Source organism: Eleginops maclovinus, chromosome 23, assembly GCF_036324505.1.
Source record: "Eleginops maclovinus isolate JMC-PN-2008 ecotype Puerto Natales chromosome 23, JC_Emac_rtc_rv5, whole genome shotgun sequence".
Classification (NCBI taxonomy): Eukaryota; Metazoa; Chordata; class Actinopteri; order Perciformes; family Eleginopidae; genus Eleginops; species Eleginops maclovinus.
Genome location: NC_086371.1, coordinates 25,278,818 through 25,296,721, shown reverse-complemented (window position 1 = coordinate 25,296,721; position 17,904 = coordinate 25,278,818). Strand labels below are relative to the sequence as shown.

General features: G+C 41.3%; 1 protein-coding gene across 1 annotated transcript in view; it reads right to left on the bottom strand.

Annotated features, from left to right (window-relative positions):
- Window positions 1–17,010, bottom strand: part of gfra3 (GDNF family receptor alpha 3) — a 36,996-nt gene extending 19,986 nt beyond the window's left edge. Inside the window, exon 1 of the mRNA XM_063875981.1 lies at window positions 16,579–17,010. Coding sequence (XP_063732051.1) covers window positions 16,579–16,612 — 34 coding nt within the window. The 5' untranslated portion in view covers window positions 16,613–17,010. The remainder of the gene's footprint in view (window positions 1–16,578) is intronic.
- Window positions 17,011–17,904: the final 894 nt, after the last annotated feature.

Here is a 17,904-nt window from a genome sequence, read left to right as displayed (position 1 = left end):
CAGGTCACTCCAGGAAATTCTACAGTCATAATCAGCCAACTTTTCAATACTATTGACAGAATAACCTATGCGACTTTGTTCAAAAAGTTGGTAAAAACGTGATTATATTCAGAGGGATATTTGATGAATGACTGTAGCTGGTGAGCTGAGTTCTATCCTGCTAAATCAGATAGGTTAACACAAGTCAGTCATTATTCGTCATGTTATCTCTCTTCTGTTTAGTTTGCATTATTTGTTCACCAATAGACATCATTTTGTTGAATAAAAAGCTGATATGGGAAAAATGTAAAGACGGTCCGTAGGCAAACTCATTGGGGTTATACGCTTTGCTTGGTTACTAACTTGATAATAACCGTTGAATTTAAATTTCTTAGATAAATGTTCCCAGTTTAAGTGCTGATATAAAGGGGCTTTTGTCAAAAAGGTGCTGCATCAAATCCTACTGTATTAGTTTGTTAGTGTGATACATCCATCTGAGACTTTGGCAGATGGATGTAGAACACTTCAGTGGACGCTCACACCAGGTGTGATGACGTTCTTTGCTAGAGTTTGCTAGAGTGATTGTGTGGAAGCCAAAGTTTCTCCAAGAGCTACACTGCTGTTTCCTGAAGTGTGGCTGCTTCGATTTGCAATAGCAAAAAGGAAAGGCTCCCCTGGTAAAATCCAATAGCTGATACGCATAGGGAAATTGCAGAGAAGTTGTGTGAGGACAGCAGAAATGTCATAGTGGGAGGTAAAATGGGGGAACGGAGAGATGGATGGAAAAAGGACGAGCTGGGAGTGAAGGAGCGGGGCGAGAGAGATAGAGGCAGAGACAGAGAGCGAGTCTGAACCTAGATGGGTTGGACACGCGCACAGTATGAGGCACAATCAGCATGCACCGCCGAGAATGACTCTTAGAATCACACAAAGATGCGCACATATGCTCACACACACACGGTATCACGAAAAACAACACATACACACACATGGGAATGGCTGCCCTGAGAAAGACCCTTTTATGTGTGTGTCCTGCTGGGAGGGAGACTGGGAGGCACAGAACCCATCATTACTACCAGAACACAATACTGCTCAACCACAGGTGGGGGGTGGGGGCGAAGGGGGCAAAGCAATCTGTCTAAGAGACACACATACACAAAGACTTCCACACACATCTGGGTGTCACAATAAAGTGGCTGAACAGCTTAACATTCAGTGCCGGATCAGTAGACAGTATGTAAATTGAATACTGAGTGTGCTGATGAAAGACTAACCACATACATAAAACATTGTTGGTTGAACAAACAGCCTTTGTGGAGCGCCGCAGCCCGACACTACGCCACAACTCACTTTGTCCACATATCACACGGAACGCTCTCTGACCAGAGGCCTTCCTATCTCATGCCAGCAACACATCATCAAACTTTTACAAACTGATTCACAGGAAACACTGAAGGTCCCTTTTAATGCTCCTATGGGGTCATGTTCGGCTCAGGCAGGGCCGGCCCTGGGCATAGGCGAACTAGGCGCCTGCCTAGGGCGCCGAATTGGTGGGGGGTGCTGCCGAATTGGTGGGGTGCGCCCTGTTGTGGCGCCCTTAAGCATACATCTTTCTCTTAACCAGGGCCGGCCCTGGGCATAGGCAGTATAGGCGAATGCTAAGGAAACTACGCTAACATTGCATACAGAGCCATGATTGGGGCGCAAGCTAAAATCTTGCCTAGGGCGGCATATTGGTCAGGGCCGGGCCTAGGCTCAGGTCACACACACAAAGTCTAAGTCATAAATATTGGCATTTAGATCAGTTGCTAATCTGAGGCAACAGATTCATTAACTGTGTAAATGGATTTGTAAATTTAACGCACAGTTCAGGGGAGAATTTGGACTAGTTTTCCAAAATGTGTATCCGGCATCCAGAATATAAATTGGGAAATATAATAATGTAAAAGCAATACAGCATAAAAATGTCAAAGTACAAAGAAGTATTTCGTAATACACACCTAACCCTAACTCTAACCCTCACGATCACTCAAGTGAGATGACTTGAAACATTTATAAGACTTCAGAGAGCTCGCAATGAGGAGATTTTAGAGAAGATTAAAGAAGCCATTGATAACATGTGATACAAAACGTGTTGCTGAAATAACTAAGAAAAACTATAAGATGGCTTGCTTCGCAAAAAATAGATTTTAGTGCTTTTGTTTACAGAGAAAAAGGTTCACAAAATAAATGACAGGACAAGACGTCCACTCTAAAACAGGAAGAAAAAAAAAAACATATATACAGCTAGCGGGTAAAACATTTCTCGGCATTCCCATAGGCCAATCAACTGCTAGTCAAATTGATTTACTTAATTGTAAATAATAACAAATGTATTCCCAGTTATCTCAAAACAATGAATCAAAGGTCTTCATATGCCACTACTTTCTGACCATTAAAGATCCTAAACAATGACATTTTTAATTATAAGGAATTATTGTTACCCATGCTCCTGGTTAACATGGTACGGTACAGTTGGGCACAGCTGTTATGACTGATTTAGCCTCTTTTTAAAGCAGCACTGTTCTGCTGTTCTGTTTGAGACCCAGGAGCTGTGGATGAGAGGAGGTTACTCTGGCACAGTGGAAACAATTTGGATGTTTAGCATGATTAAAATAAAAACTCTGAGTGATTATTTATTCAAATGGAAAAGTAAAAATGTAGCTGTCAAGTCATTGTAGTGCACTCACCACAATGACTACAGGGATTAATGTGTGTTTGAAGTATTGTACTGAATGTTAATTTTACCACGTGACCTATGCATATGGTGATGATGTCTTCAACCTTTGTGCAGTTTCCTTCTGATGTTTAAGCAAAAGTTCAACATTTGGTAAATATGTTTTTTTGGATAATGGCTGAGTGTAAAATGGGAAGAGTCATGCATCCTAAGCTGCAGCCAGGAGCTGGTTAGCATTGCTTAGCATAAAAACTGTTAACAGTGGGAAACATTTAGACAAGATCTTATCACACGCCCAACAAAAGTATTTTATGTAACAAATCAAAAACAATTGGATGGGAGAGTGAGTGAAATTTGCATTTTTGTAAAAACGATTAAGACAATATAATAAAAAAGATGTACTATATAAGTTCAATATGATAAATGGGTAGTAACAGGTTGTTAATGCTGCAAATATGTACTGTGTTAAAAAATGTTTCATACGTACAGCTCCACAGAAAGGGGACATTTAAAAAAAGTATTAATTTCACAAAGATGAAATTGATCAAACATGAATCTAGATTAGGGAAATCTAACTTAGAAAAAAATACTGTTATTCATTTATGGAAATGTTTCCTCAGCATGTCATGTAATACTTTGACATCTTTATTTGCATATTGTGACACTTATCAAAACAGCTTTATTCTTCACTACACAGGTGAGTGACTCCAGAGATGGCACACCACTGTGGCTGGGTGTCAGCGCCTCAGACAGAATAAAACCACATCAAAAACCTGCCGTCTGCCGGCCTCACACTCTGTCGGAATATACAGAGGATACCATCAACAGAACAACCACTTTAAACTTTTAATGATTTCTACATTTTACAATCTTAGCTTGACAATTGCAGTGAACCAGAAAATACCCCACTAAGGATTGAAGTTTACATAAAACTATGTTACGCCTTGGAAGACTACTTGATTCTAATTGGTCAATTCGGACATTTCAGAGGTTGTTAAAACTCAATAACACACCGCTGCTATGCAAAATAATGACCGTTGCTAAGAACGATCAAGAGAGAGAAGGAAAGATGTTTAAAGACTGGACGTCAGAGAAATTAACAGAAGACGACAGACAGGAAGTAAACACTAACGGAAACAGCAGAAGAAGACAGACAGGAAGTAAACACTAACGGAAACAGCAGAAGAAGACAGACAGGAAGTAAACACTAACGGAAACAGCAGAAGAAGACAGACAGAAGTAAACACTAAAGGGAACATGGTACGGGCTCTGCAGTGTTTAAGGACTTGTTTATGAAAAATAAACTTTAGACAGAAGTGGACGGTTACAGAAAACCTCCATCATTGCAACCTCCATTTTAAATGAAGTTGCTGTTGGTACACAGAGAAACAGAGTATTTTTCTCTTAGCGAAAGCAATACGATCATTTGATCATGATCGTCCTGTCAGGCGTTCTTTTTCAATAATGACCCCCTCATCAGAATCAGAATACCTTTATTATTGTATTCTCTATCTCACTGCTGGTGGACTAAAAGGCTAATGAATGCTACAGTTGCCAACTAATGTTTTTTTTTTTTTTCCTTTTGAGCCAGATTGCTAAGACGGTAGCCCTCCAATGAACCAGTGAGTCCCACTGGAATGAATAAGGTACCCAGTGTTTTGTTGCCTAGTAATTATAGTTGTGGCCTCTTTAGCAGTTTTCAAGAGGTGTTCCCACAGGAAGTCCAAGCCACAGTGTGTGTGCTGCCAAGCCCAAGGGCCAGGCAAGGAAGTGACATTTCTTTAGCTAACTGAACTTTGGCTGGAAGCCCTTTCCTTCCCAGACTCCAGAATGTTCAGTCAGAGAGAAAAACTCTTTGATGATTTATCTTCATTGAATAAGATCGTGGAGAAAATGTTGATGAATACACGTAAGGGCCTTCAGTTTGGTAGATTTTCCAAAACCTGTTTGTCATCAGCAGGCGGCAGAAGGGAAGATAAAACTTTTGTTCCTACTCTGTGTCTGCAGGCAGGAGAGTTGCTGGAGAGTTTATCATTGTTTCCCCATTGAACACAGTGAGCATACAGTACGCCATCTGCTGCACACCAGCACTGTGTGAAGAGTCTGGAGAGCGGCTCTGAGGAAGACCAGCATTCAGACTGAGCATGTTTGTTTAGCATTCTCCCCATCCAGAAATCCCGGGGTGTGTTCCAGGTTTTGAGAAAATGTGACGATTCATTTGGAGTGAAACCCTGACAGCCAGCGTCTGTACAGCTTGGACATAGGTGTAGCAAAACAGACAAAAACAATCTGACCAAAAAAATAGTGTTGTAAATGAAGAAAGCTTGACATGCTCATGTCCAGGTTGATATTAGTATTTAGTGTCCACTGGGACATGTCTCCATGCTTTAATGTTCAGAAAGCTCTTTACTTTTCTCATACTGCCTGTGCTGCAGCACCTCTTTTCACCCTCTGTCTGAAACCAGAGCCCAGTCTGCTCTGATTGGTTAGCTGGCTAGCTCTGTTGGGATTGGTCAACTGCTAAGACATGACCTGACCTTTAGCCTATCACGTACAATGTGTGGAAGCGCTAGCCAATAAGAGAGCGAGTGTTGCATAGTGATGTCACTATGTACTGGAAGTTATCAAAGGAGTCCGATGGAGCCGTTTCAGGAAAGGTGGGGGGGGGGGGGGGGTAGAAAAACTCCCTCTGGAGGAAACTCAGGGATTTTAACCTTTGAAGACCATTTACATGCACAAAAAGCAATATTATTATACACACAGGAAAGGGAAAAATAGCTAAATAAACACAATAAGCTAAATGATCACTTTCAACATTCCCTGCATAATTTAGCTTATTGTGTTTATTTATTTTCCAAACATGTATATACTTCATCTGCATTACTTATACACTGGTCTAACAAAATACCTGCACTGTTCTACTCTAATTTAAAATACTCTGTTTCATTTTGCAGTATTTATTTTTATTTGTATTATCTTTATTTTATTATTTTGTGTTATGTCCTTTATAATATGTTGTATTGTTGGAGGAGCTCGGGATCTAAGATTTTTATTGCCATAACTACAGTGTAGCTACTGTGCATCTGATAATAAAACCCCTTGAACCTTGAAACCCAAAAAAGCATAATAGGGCCTCTTGAACAGTAATATGCCATATTTTTCATTCAGTATGTAGCACCCTCTTTGCATCAATTATATCATGAAAATAAGATATTATTCAGAATTCATCCATGATCCTGTCACTCTGATATAGCATATGTGAAGGACAAGACTAATAATCATGTAAACAAATCAATCACTAGACACCCTATGGCAGTGCTACAGAGGTCAACACAACATCACCTGAGGCTACTTCACCTTCCACACCAACTCTGAGGAGGTAATAACATCAGCATAAACACACAGAAGCGGTATCACAGTGTTGCCACAGGGTAGCATTTAATGTGAAACCTGCTGGATTAGTTTACGGCACAAAGCGCTACTGCAGCTAATCCACAGTGCCCCCCCCCCACTTCTATTATTACAACTGCAAAGTCTCACTGACTTACCTGGCCACAATATACTCTTATCCGTCTCCCTGCACACATATCTTCCTGTTATATGTGCCACAGAAGGACTCAGAGTGAAGGAATCGGGCAGGAAAGTGTTTATTTCTGAGAGAGTATTCCCACCCCTGCGATGAAGTGGAAGCGATGCGTTTCAGATTTGGAGTTTGTTTGGAACAAAGAGAAGAGATACTGCTTCGGTAAAATGCGAAGTGATGGCCACCACAGCCGAATGAACAGACAAAGAAAGGCAGCCATCTTTAATAACCAAAAAAAAGCTCGGGTGAAAGCAGTTACTTCAGTGAGCTACAAAACTCTATGGAGATGGAACATTGCATCAATGAGATAAACAGATAAATGCTGTGTCAGTTTCAGATGGATGGGTACAATGTTTTACAGACTGAGGTAATCCGTATATTAACAGGAAGCTAGCTTAATAGTTCATTGGCACTGTACTGTGAAGCTGAAGGAGAGCTTTACCTACTTTAAATCTAAACATGCAAAGTGCAGTTGACTTAGAACAGACATATTGCTGTAGTATTCATATGAATGGAAAGGTCTAATCAATTTAAAATGACAGAGTCTTAACTCAACATTACATTATCTTCATTAACATCAATCTGATTTATTTAATTTCACTCAATTCTGCATTCAATTAACAATAGACCCAACTCAGGTTCATCTACAAGATTTTTTGGGAATTTTCAGCCATATCTTTTTGGCTTCAACTTCTTTCACCATACAGTATCACTCATAAGACAAGAGTTATCTCTCTTTTCACGCAGTTCAACTCGAAGACCATAGAGTGGTGCAGTCAGGATGTACTCTTGTAAGCCAACCCGGAAGCTAGCATCACTCCCTCAAAAAAAGCAATGGGATTTTTCCATTGGATTCTGTTATATTGCACTATATGTGGTAAACAAATCTCTATGATAATCATACGTTTTGTTCAGCAGGATAATCTCCACATACTGACATTTAACACCACTTTGTGATCTTTGAAGTGAAAGCCAGAAGTAATAAAACAAAAAAAATAAGCCAAGCTAAAGGCGGACTCATGATCAGATTGATGACGTTAAGTCGTCTGATTTAGTCGTTGTTAACGTCTGCTGTTTATATGACATTGAGAAACTTCTGACAATATTGAGAAGGGTATTTACTGACGTATTTTGTATTATAGAATAAATGTTAAAATCTTTCAGCTTGTGTTAACCACACACATTTTTCAGGCATCCAACCACAAACATTTTTAAACGTTGACTTTGAGGCAAGGGAGCTGGAAGTGGTAAAATGATGACTTATAGTTTTTCCTGGGTTTAGAGACTCATTCCTGCACCACTCTATAAGCGCCATGCCTTAAGCTGGGACTGTTTTGCTATAGTGATAAATAACTTAATGGAGAAAACAAGCATGCTAAAAGTGTGAGTGATTGGTTTTATCTGTGAATTGTCTGTAGAGCAATGACACCTGTGTTTCGTGGGTTCCCTGTGAGCATTCACCGTGCAATTCTGACTTCCAGTGGGTACCATCTTGGAGAAAAGGAAGGCTCCCTTTAAGGCATAAAGCCGCAGTTTGCCCTGTGCAGTGTTACCAACTATTTGTCCAAATAAAGTAGCAGCAAAAGTTTCAAAAAGTCACCAGATGATGCCATGCATATTGGTAATGTTCATATTTGCATATAGCTTAGTGCTTGGACGGATGGCTTGTGTCGTGATTACTCTCAGTCATAAAATCCTGAAATTAAAAATATTGCGTTTTCCATCGTGGTCGGTATAGCTTGCTCAACTTGTCAACAGTAGTATTCTGTGAGGGAAACAGAAAGCAATCTCGTGGCACCAGCATTAGCATCACTTGGAAAAGCTTGGGGAGGGTGTTTAGAAGTTGTATGTTTCCACTTGAATGCCACACAAGAGCCTTGCAGAATGAGTTCATTGAATGAGCATCATGGCTGATGGCTGGTGGGGGTGAAGACAGACTGTGTGTAGCAGCCTGGCATTAGAGGACATCTAAGGGTTTCTTTGAGACCGTTTAATAGATCAAACTTCATCATATTGGTCAAACTTGTTCTGCAGCACCGGGCTAGCTCATCCAATCTATCAATAAAAGCAGTGAAGCAGTTGGGCTGAGCTTTGGCTCCTCACTGCGCAGCACTCCCCCTTAAGATGCACCAGAACCCTTGGTACATTCAGTGTCACCTGCACAATTCTAATCAAATCTCACACACACTCTCAGGGGCTCTGAATCACGAAGCCTCCACCTTCTCTTTCCTTCACTTCCTTGTTTATGAAAAGCGGAGGTAATAGAGGAGCCGTAATGAGTATAATTGTGATCAAAGAGCAACATAATGGATACTGTCTGAGTGGTTGCAGAGGTTTCACACACATGAATGTCATTTTGCATGTTGCCATGTTCTTGTGTACTAAAGGTGCTCATACATCCTGTCCCAGTGTTTGGGCAAAGAGGTCTGCTTATGGGGTTTATAAGACAAAGACTAGAAAAGTGTCAGGCTTTAAGACAGGCCATAACGCTCCGTTCACAACACAGCAGGATGCCAGCTGTCATGAATCAAACACAAAAAGCAAAGCCCAGCACTGCTCAAAGCTTCAAAAGGCAACAGCAATGCAACATAGGGATGTTGAGAACGGGTCAATCGCTTCTGACATGTAGGAGGAAAAATAAATCCTGCTCCTTCATTTAATATGAAACCAGAAGCCAATCTAGGGATCTGAAGCCAAGAAACTCAACCATGCTTTCTGTCGAGGAAGCTTCCCTGGTTGAAGAAAAAGGTCTGAAAGTCCGTAGCTTGAAACTGTCTCTTTCAGCATTCAGTTGTTTGCATGAGAGCAACACAACCGGGTACTTCCCTGTACATCGTGGCCCCACACATTTTTGGGTGAAAACCCTCGCTGTCATTTGACTGAAGAATACAATTATATATATATATATATATATATACAGTATAAGGAATACGATGACGATGTTCAGTCAGGCAAACAATTAAACAACGTCATTAGGGATAGATGATAGGCATTGATATATAGATAAATTAGAAGCAATAAAGGATCGATGTCTTGTCAGTCTGCCGGTGGACGAGTGGCAGGCAACACTTTAACTGGGATTTACTTGGCCTGTCAGCGTTTTTTTTTTTATTTTAATCTGTCACTACTTTGACTTTTGACATTTAAAGTTTTTCTTTGACAATTGACTTTTACCTTATTACCATCATTAGCTGTGAGGAAGTGTTTCCCAGAGACGTTCATGTAATGACAGACCGGGTCCCACTGATCTCCGTCCTCTCTGTGGAGTCCTGATGCCACAGATATTTTCTTTTCTCTTCCTTTTTCCTGAGTGGATAAACTGAACTTTGGATCTTGTTTATGGTCTGATGTTCAATAAACAACACTAGAAGTTTTAGGGATGATAAAACATTTTTTTCCCGCATGGCGCCATTTCTTTCTTTTCACCGGAAAGTGGGAGGGGCTGTCATTTATGCCCAGGCGTGACATAGCGCTGCTCCCATCAATAGCTCCTCTCTTTAATGTCACTTCAGCTCGGAAAACTAAATCAACAACCAAACTCATGGCTCCAACACTCCAAACTACAAATCAATGGAGGATTTGATGATGACTATCACCCATTGTTTGCACTGAAATTCAGTTTGGTTCTCGCTCCGTGCTTGTGCATGTTTGGTTCTCAGTTAAAACTTGTTTTTTGCTTTCCATCGCAGAGAGCCTAAGTGGTGGTGCTTGACTATTTTGACTGTTTGTTCCTCAGAAACCTGGTACAACATATGGTTTGGTGCCTCATAGTACTGCTACATACTGTTAATGTGAGGGACAGAATGTGTTTCCAAACATATTTAGGAATTCAAGTACCCCACTAAATGTCTGGCAGTCAGTGGGAGACTAACTGGGGATTGTGGGTGCAGCCACAGATCTGAAGCCAGTCTCCGACACATCTGTCATCATGATGGCAGATGGGCCTGAGGTCATGCCGCAGCTGACCTGGGATCAGCCCTGGCTCTGACCACGGCGAGCGCTACCTTCAGGGACCACTGTCCTGTCCCGGCACTGAGTTAGAGTAAGGACACACCAACACACACTCACACAGCCCTCCATCTAATGCCTTCACACACTTGACACACACACTGCAGGCGCGGAAGCAGAAGCCAACACACCATCTGCCGCCCCTGTGTTTGAGTTCCAAATCCCAGTTATCAACAAAACACACAGAAGACCTCCAAACTATCCCCTTAGATACAGTATTCCCTTTGAGGAGAGCATTTTCAAACACACAAACACACACACACACACACACACACACACACACACACACACACACACACCACGCACACACCTGCACACACAGTCCAGATGCAACTAGGTGGATGGAGTCCACGTAAGTAGCACATTTTCCACTAAATGTGACCGGAGAATGGCGATGGATTTCATTTAGCTCAAATACTTCTAATCCTCTTCCGTCCGTCCGTCCGTCCGTCCGTCCGTCTCGTCCGTCCGTCTGGTCTGCCGTCCTGTCTGTCTGTCTGTCTGTCTGTCTGTCTGTCTGTCTGTCTGTCTGTCTGTCTGTCTGTCTGTCTGTCTGTCTGTCTGTCTGTCTGTCTGTCTGTCTGTCTGTCTGTCTGTCTGTCTGTCTGTCTGTCCCCCTCCCCTGGCCTGGGAGACGACCTTTCGTACTCTGAGCAGCCTTCACACTTATCATCAGAGCAGGTTTATGATGCTCATTTCTCCGGCCTCATTGCTCTTCATAGACGTCGTCGTCTGTCACTGGAGATCAATACAGATAATACGTCTCTCTCTCTCTCTCTCTCTCTCTCTCTCTCTCTCTCTCTCTGGAGGGCCTCCTGTTGTTCAACCCCCCCCCCTTGCAGTGCTGCGGATCAGTAATAGGTATGTTAGCGCGGGTAGATGGCCTACAGCCTGACACCTGTGTGTGTGTGTGTGTGTGTGTGGTGTGAGTTAAGATGAAGTCATTTCTAAAGTTTGATACTGTATATATTAAACGAGAATTGTATTATATATCAGCCACTATTTTCATTTGATTTAAAGGGGTATTTCATTTATATTTCCCATTAAGGGGAGTTCTCATCTGTGGCTCTGGAGGAGCTCCCTCTGCTCTGCAACATTTCAAACTGGGACATTTTGCGATGTTTAAAGTAATTCCAAAGTATTTGCTATTGTTAGAGGGTGAGCTCGCAAAACATAGGAGTCTGCAGATGTTGTGCATTGACTTGGGTGAACTTTATGGTGTTTGAAGAATCTTATAAGGATTGAAACAAAAAACAATACTACCAAAATGATACAAAACCCCTAAAATGCACAGTGATTTGTTTCTTTAAATCTATGTCTGTGCATATAATTTACAACTCGTATATCAGGATTTGTAGATTTATTTTTTGGGTGAAACGTAATTTTTTAAATATTGAAATACAAATGTTTTTTTGCTAATCTCAACTTCCTGTGTATCACACTTAATTCATAAGCACGAAAAACAGGTTGACTGCAGGGACTGGGATTTGATCTACCAACCAACCCATTATTAATGAATTCATTATTTGTCAATTATCATTAGACAGTTCTTAACACGGCCTCCGTGTCGACGAATAGCAGTCTGATAGGGTCTTTGAGGAATCAGAGGCAAGGGGGTCCAACAAAGAGGAAGCTAATCCTCCTCCTCTTCCTCCATCTAAAGACCACTGGTCTGCAGAGAGTTTTAGAATAAAGTGTTTAATGATAGTCCCGTTAGTGATGCAGATAGTTATTATCCTGTTGGTTACATCATTGATAATTCAGGATGAATCAGTTTTGCACCATGCTTAGTGTGTGTGTGTGTGTGTGTGTGTGTGTGTGTGTGTGTGTGTGTGTGTGTGTGTGTGTGTGTGTGTGTGTGTTTGTGTGTGTGTGTGTGTGTGTGTGTGTGTGTGTGTGTGTGTGTGTGTGTGTGTGTGTGTGTGTGTGTGTGTGTGTGTGTGTGTGTGTGTGTGTGTGTGTGTGTTCATTTTTAAATACTTTTATGGTTTTTAGAGTGTTTTCTGTAGGTTAAATGTCTGAGGTTTGTCCATCTGGCAAAAGATACCACAGGCTGAACTGTGGAGGAACACAAAGGATGCACCAGACACATGAAGTGCTCTGAATATTTTCCTCATGCACACATCATACAGTTTAAATGAAGAGCTGCAGCTAATACTGAATATCCAAGTGTGTATCACGGTGTGGAACAGGAGGATTATTCCGGTTCCGGCGCTGCTACGAGCGGCAGCCAGCAACAGTCGCTTTGTATTTAGTATTTAGTATTCAGCTTAGTTTAATTAGTTATCTTATTACTGTACTGCCATTTGCACTATACGTATGGTTGTATATTGTATATACCTACGTAGTTACTGTAACTATTTCACTATTTCATATTTGCAAAGCTGCTCTTATTGTTGATACATTTAGTTTATATTTAGTTATACTAAGTTTATACTTAGTTTATATTTAGTAATATTTGATGTGTATTTAGTGTATATTTAGTAGTTTAGTTATATTTAGTTATATTTCTCCTTCCTTCTTTGTATTGAACTGTTGCACCTCAATTTCCCTCGGGATAAATAAAGCTTCTTGAATCTTGATTATAAAGCTTCATAATCCTCGTTTGTATCATTTTCTTTCTATAACATGAAATAGTAATTGATAATTGAAAATAATTACAATTAAGTTCTGCTCCGTGTGTGGGTGCAGTTTGAAATGTTGCTAGATCCTTCCCTGTACACTTCCAGGGAGAAGATGATACCTGCAATATTACATGTTAAGAAATCCACTTCTCAGTTATGAGGAATTCCTCAGATCTAAAATCTGTTGTGCCATCTAAAGAGAATATCCAACTCTAATAACTGTTATAGTGGAATCATTCAGCTGATGGGATGCAACTCAGAGAATAATACCTTTTTTACAAACTAAATATTAAGAGTCACAAAAGCACAAATAAACATAAAATGATATACATCATATTGAGATAATTAAATTACAAAAATGTCCATAGTATATATGTCCTATTAATGCATTTATTTCAGATTTGTTGTTCTTGAAAACAAATGTAAATTTGTAACATGTCATGAATGTCAGAATTCATTAGGATTTAGAACACTATTGTCACTGTGAGGGAGAAGCTGAGATTGGTTTTGAAGGCCTGTGAGGACCAACTTAAAGGGAACACTATATGCTAAGGGGTCACGATCCAAAGGAAAAGATAAATACTCCCTGGGGGCTCCACTCCAAAGGATCAGTATCAGTTTAGGTCTTTATAAATCCACTGGGGGTTTGTGGACAAAATGACTCCTGTCTCAAAGCCACCCCCAGTAAAAACACACACAGAAATGCACACCTGCCTGCGCACCGATAAGACGTCAACCACCGCCGCGCCAAATGTGTTTGCACACCGGCGTCGGTTGACTGCACTTCCTCATTGAACGAATTGAACAATTTATTCTGACGCGCCACTGAATCCGAGGGGGAATTTAGATTGAGATTTTAAAAAAAAAAAGAAAATCTGCACAAGTCTGAAAGCTTTGAGGAGGGGGGGAGCAGGTAAACCTGAGGCAGTGAGAGGAGGGGTGGTATGGGGGCCTGTCACTCAACATTACAGTGTCACTACAAGCTGGACAATCATTAACACGGCTAATGAACACAGCGTGCTGCAGTACACACTCACACAATGCACTGTGGGGGAATTTCATTAGCCCTGTTACAGTACTGATATCACACACTGATTCACACACAGCCGGGTGGGGAGGACTGGGACAAGCTGTATGAAAAATTTAGTAGGAGAATTATTTGATAAAACATATCCCGAGCATGATGAACACACAAATCTAGAAAGGGTGTGTAAATAATATTTGTATTCTCACAATAATCTACTCATTATATTAGCCAGCTTTTAACAGCTGCTATTGACAGTTAGAGAAATTGCAAAATAAATTGAAATTACTTCAACTAAGGAAAACCTTTAAGGAAAAATAACATGATGACCAGCAGCCGGATACTAGGAGTCCTGTTGGAACCCCATCAATACAAAAACCGAGGCACCATATTGAGATGTCATGTTTTATCCTTATCAACCTCTTCCTGTTTACTCCTTCATTTCAACATTGGTATATGATTAAGCTTCATCCTTGTGTGAAACAAACCATTTCCACCCACAATGGGCCAAATCCACTGTTATCCCATACAAATTCCAAATCGGGATCATTCAAGTATTTCTAATCTAATCTGATGTTTCCTGCACATGATTATGATATGTTGTGATGATGATTTTCAGTTAAAAGTATTTTGGGGCGACCGTGGCTCAGGAGGTAAAGGGTCGTCCACCGATCGTAAGAGATACGCTAAATTACTCCCAATGGATCGTCATGGCGTGTGTGTATGTCTGTGTGTATGTTTGTGTGTGTGTGTGTGTGTGTGTGTGTGTGTGTGTGTGTGTGTGTGTGTGTGTGTGTGTGTGTGTGTGTGTGTGTGTGTGTGTGTGTGTGTGTGTGTGTGTGTGTGTGTGTTTTTCAGCAGGTGCACCTGTATGGCAGCTGCTGTCTCTGTTTGAGAATGCTGAGTGGTATATGTAAAGCTTTGAGGGGTCCATTGGAAAATCTATATATTTACAGCTTACCATATTTGCAGTTGGTCTGTGGTTCTGACCACTCCTCGTCTCAAACCACACATCTCTATTTGTTTTCTATGCCTATCCCTCTGTACAATGACAATTACATATATATGAAATGATACATATTATTGTCCTCATAAGGAAATTTGATTTTGACCCCAGCAGTACCACAAAAATAAAAAAATACTACAAAGAACATGATAAAAGTTGATAGCATATTCACACATGACTTTTGTACATGTACACAGTTTGCACATACACGTATACACAGACAACATGTTGACACTGAGCCTTATTGCATAACCTCCATGGCCAACTCTTAAAGTACACATTACATTTGTTTGATGAGAGGCTGAATCCACATTGGCAGGAATGAGTTATTGTACCGGTTTAGCCTTCTTTGAGGGACCCTAAATTTAACAGAATCTGTAATGTAGGTAAAATAAACCGAAACAAACCCCTTTTAGCTCTGTCGCTCACACCTGCCTGTGACCCTCAACACATCCTCATATAACAGCAGATAATGGTGGTCTTCCCCAAAGCCCCCTCGGGTGCCATCAACAATGGAGAGTTGTGTAAGAGAACATTTATGGAGCTGTAAAACCCTTTTTCTTTTCTTTTACAAGCCTTTACCACTCACTCACAGGCCCCCAACACACTGACGCTACACACACACACTGAGAGAGACAAAGACAGAGACGTAACGAGGTCATCATCCGGAAAGTCCTACATGTCTGTCCATCACTGAGCGTCTAAGCAGTCTGAATGCCCAAACAACACCCAATATTCAATAACATAAAGCTCAATCTATGTTTGGTTTTTAATTGAATCGTTTTACTTACTGAAACTTAACGTACGGATGGTACTTAGTTGCTGTTGGCATAAACAACCAAAAATATTATATAGGAATATATTATATGTATACATAAAGGAAGAATGTCCTGTCTTCATGAAATAGTTACGTTCAGAGTGAAAAACTGACGGTTTTTTTTCAAATGTAAGAATGACCTTTGAAGGTCCACTACTTAAATGAACAATGTACAACAATAAATGAAAATGCATTCATTGATTCACAAAAACAAACAATGGATCACTGAAATACATGAATTTCCTGCCCAATTTGTATTGAGTTTCCTGGAAGCCCAGCTCTTTAAATTCATATGTAATAAAAAAGTAGTCCAAACCAATAATCCTCGAAGATCAAATCAAGCTGACTTTTAAACATCGTACATGAAAAAATAAAAGTGAAAAAAACAAGCTGCATGTCAGGGTGTGATGGAAGGGCGTAGCCTGCTGGCGCTCTGTAAGAACAGATATCATTATCTTTAAACTAAGAACTCAGCTAAAGACTAAAATATTTGGACAATATTATACTCGAGGATTTTAAAAAGTCAGTGCCAGCCAATGGATTTGTTTTCTTCTACTCCGGTGGAAAGTTGGGAGGAAAAACATTTCTTTCCATCCCCGTGGCTCCAAGAGCGTGAAATTGACCAAACGAGCCACAAAATGCACCTCAGAGGAGGGGAGATAACAAAAAGAGGCTGAAACAGCTCTCTATGCTTCCAAGCAAATAGTGAGAGTGCCAGTGGAGTGTGACCCCGCTCCATCCTCACTGCGCAACTTCATCCAGACAAAGACCCCAACAAGAGTTTGTCGCCAACATTATAATATAATAATCACTGAACCTACCTGAGAGGAAGAGAGCAATCCCGAGGAAAAGCATGTTTGCGGTGTCCGGGACTCCCGCGGGATCGGGGTGTTGGAAGGGACTTGGTGCGTCTCTTCTCGGTGGCACTGCTGTGCGCCCCGCAGACTGAACGCAGCCCGCCGCTACATTCACCGCACCGACCCTCTCCGTGCGTCCGCCTCTTGTTCTCTGCCTGCGGCGGAAAGTCGCTCAAGTTTCAAATCCCCGGTAAGACGGAGGGAGAAGCCTCGGAGGGATGTGTCAGAGCAAAGAAAGCTCCAGAGAGAGGCTCGCTGTGTGTGCCAAAGCACCGGATCACAGCGCGCTGCGCCGCGTGCAGGACTCGGTTAGTGGATGGAGGGGATGTGACGCGGCACCGGGCTGCTGTTCTGCCCGCGGACACTCATCACGACGCGGCTCCGCTGCTGAGGGGGTCCCGGTACATTCTGAGAGCATGATGCTGACAGCAGAGCAGCTGGAGTTATTAACTGGAGATATCCCTCCTCCTCCTCCTCCTCCTCCTCCTCCTTCTCACATCATCGTCATCATCGCCCCCATCCCCTTTACGGACAGTTGATAGAGCTCACTTTAACTGAATATCAGAGGTTTAAGGTAGATTTCTAATGTTTTTATTTCATTTTCCTTTAATCCCAACAGGTTTTCGTTTCGTAGAGATTTTGCTTGCTTGATTCTGCCGGAGGGAAGCTAGTTTATGTGCCTAGACTCCACTAATCTTTCGGGGACATGGAAGTCATTGAGGAACGAGTTTGTGTGAATTTAAACATAGCGTCCGACTCCGAGGATGAAAGCAAAAAAGTGAAAATGTTCAGCTATCTTGTCGACTGATGGGTGATATGCCTCGGGATGAATGGCAGATAGACGATATTGTTTAAAAGTTTGATCTTCACTGCGACCCCAGTGTTAATGAGACCATGGAGTGCTATTGTTTCTTCATAAAGAACCCTGGCTCCGGTGAGACTATTGTAGTCTTCATGTGATATAAGAGCAGAATACAACACATAGTGTTAAGTTAGCTTCAAAGGAGAGCTAAACAGAGTGCAATGTGACAAGAAATGAATTAACCACAACAAGATCACCACAGGAAGTGTTTCCAGGGGACGTGATGTTTTCTGAGGTTTACTGAATGATTCTCGCGCTGTAGTCCAAAAAATACATTTTTGGACTAGCAAGTAAACACACACATATGCGGACACTAGATAAACACTTCCCAGTCTTTACACACACACACCCACACACACACACACACACACACAAACAAAACCCTTCCCCCCTGGAAAGAAGTGATTTTTAAATGTTGAACACCAATA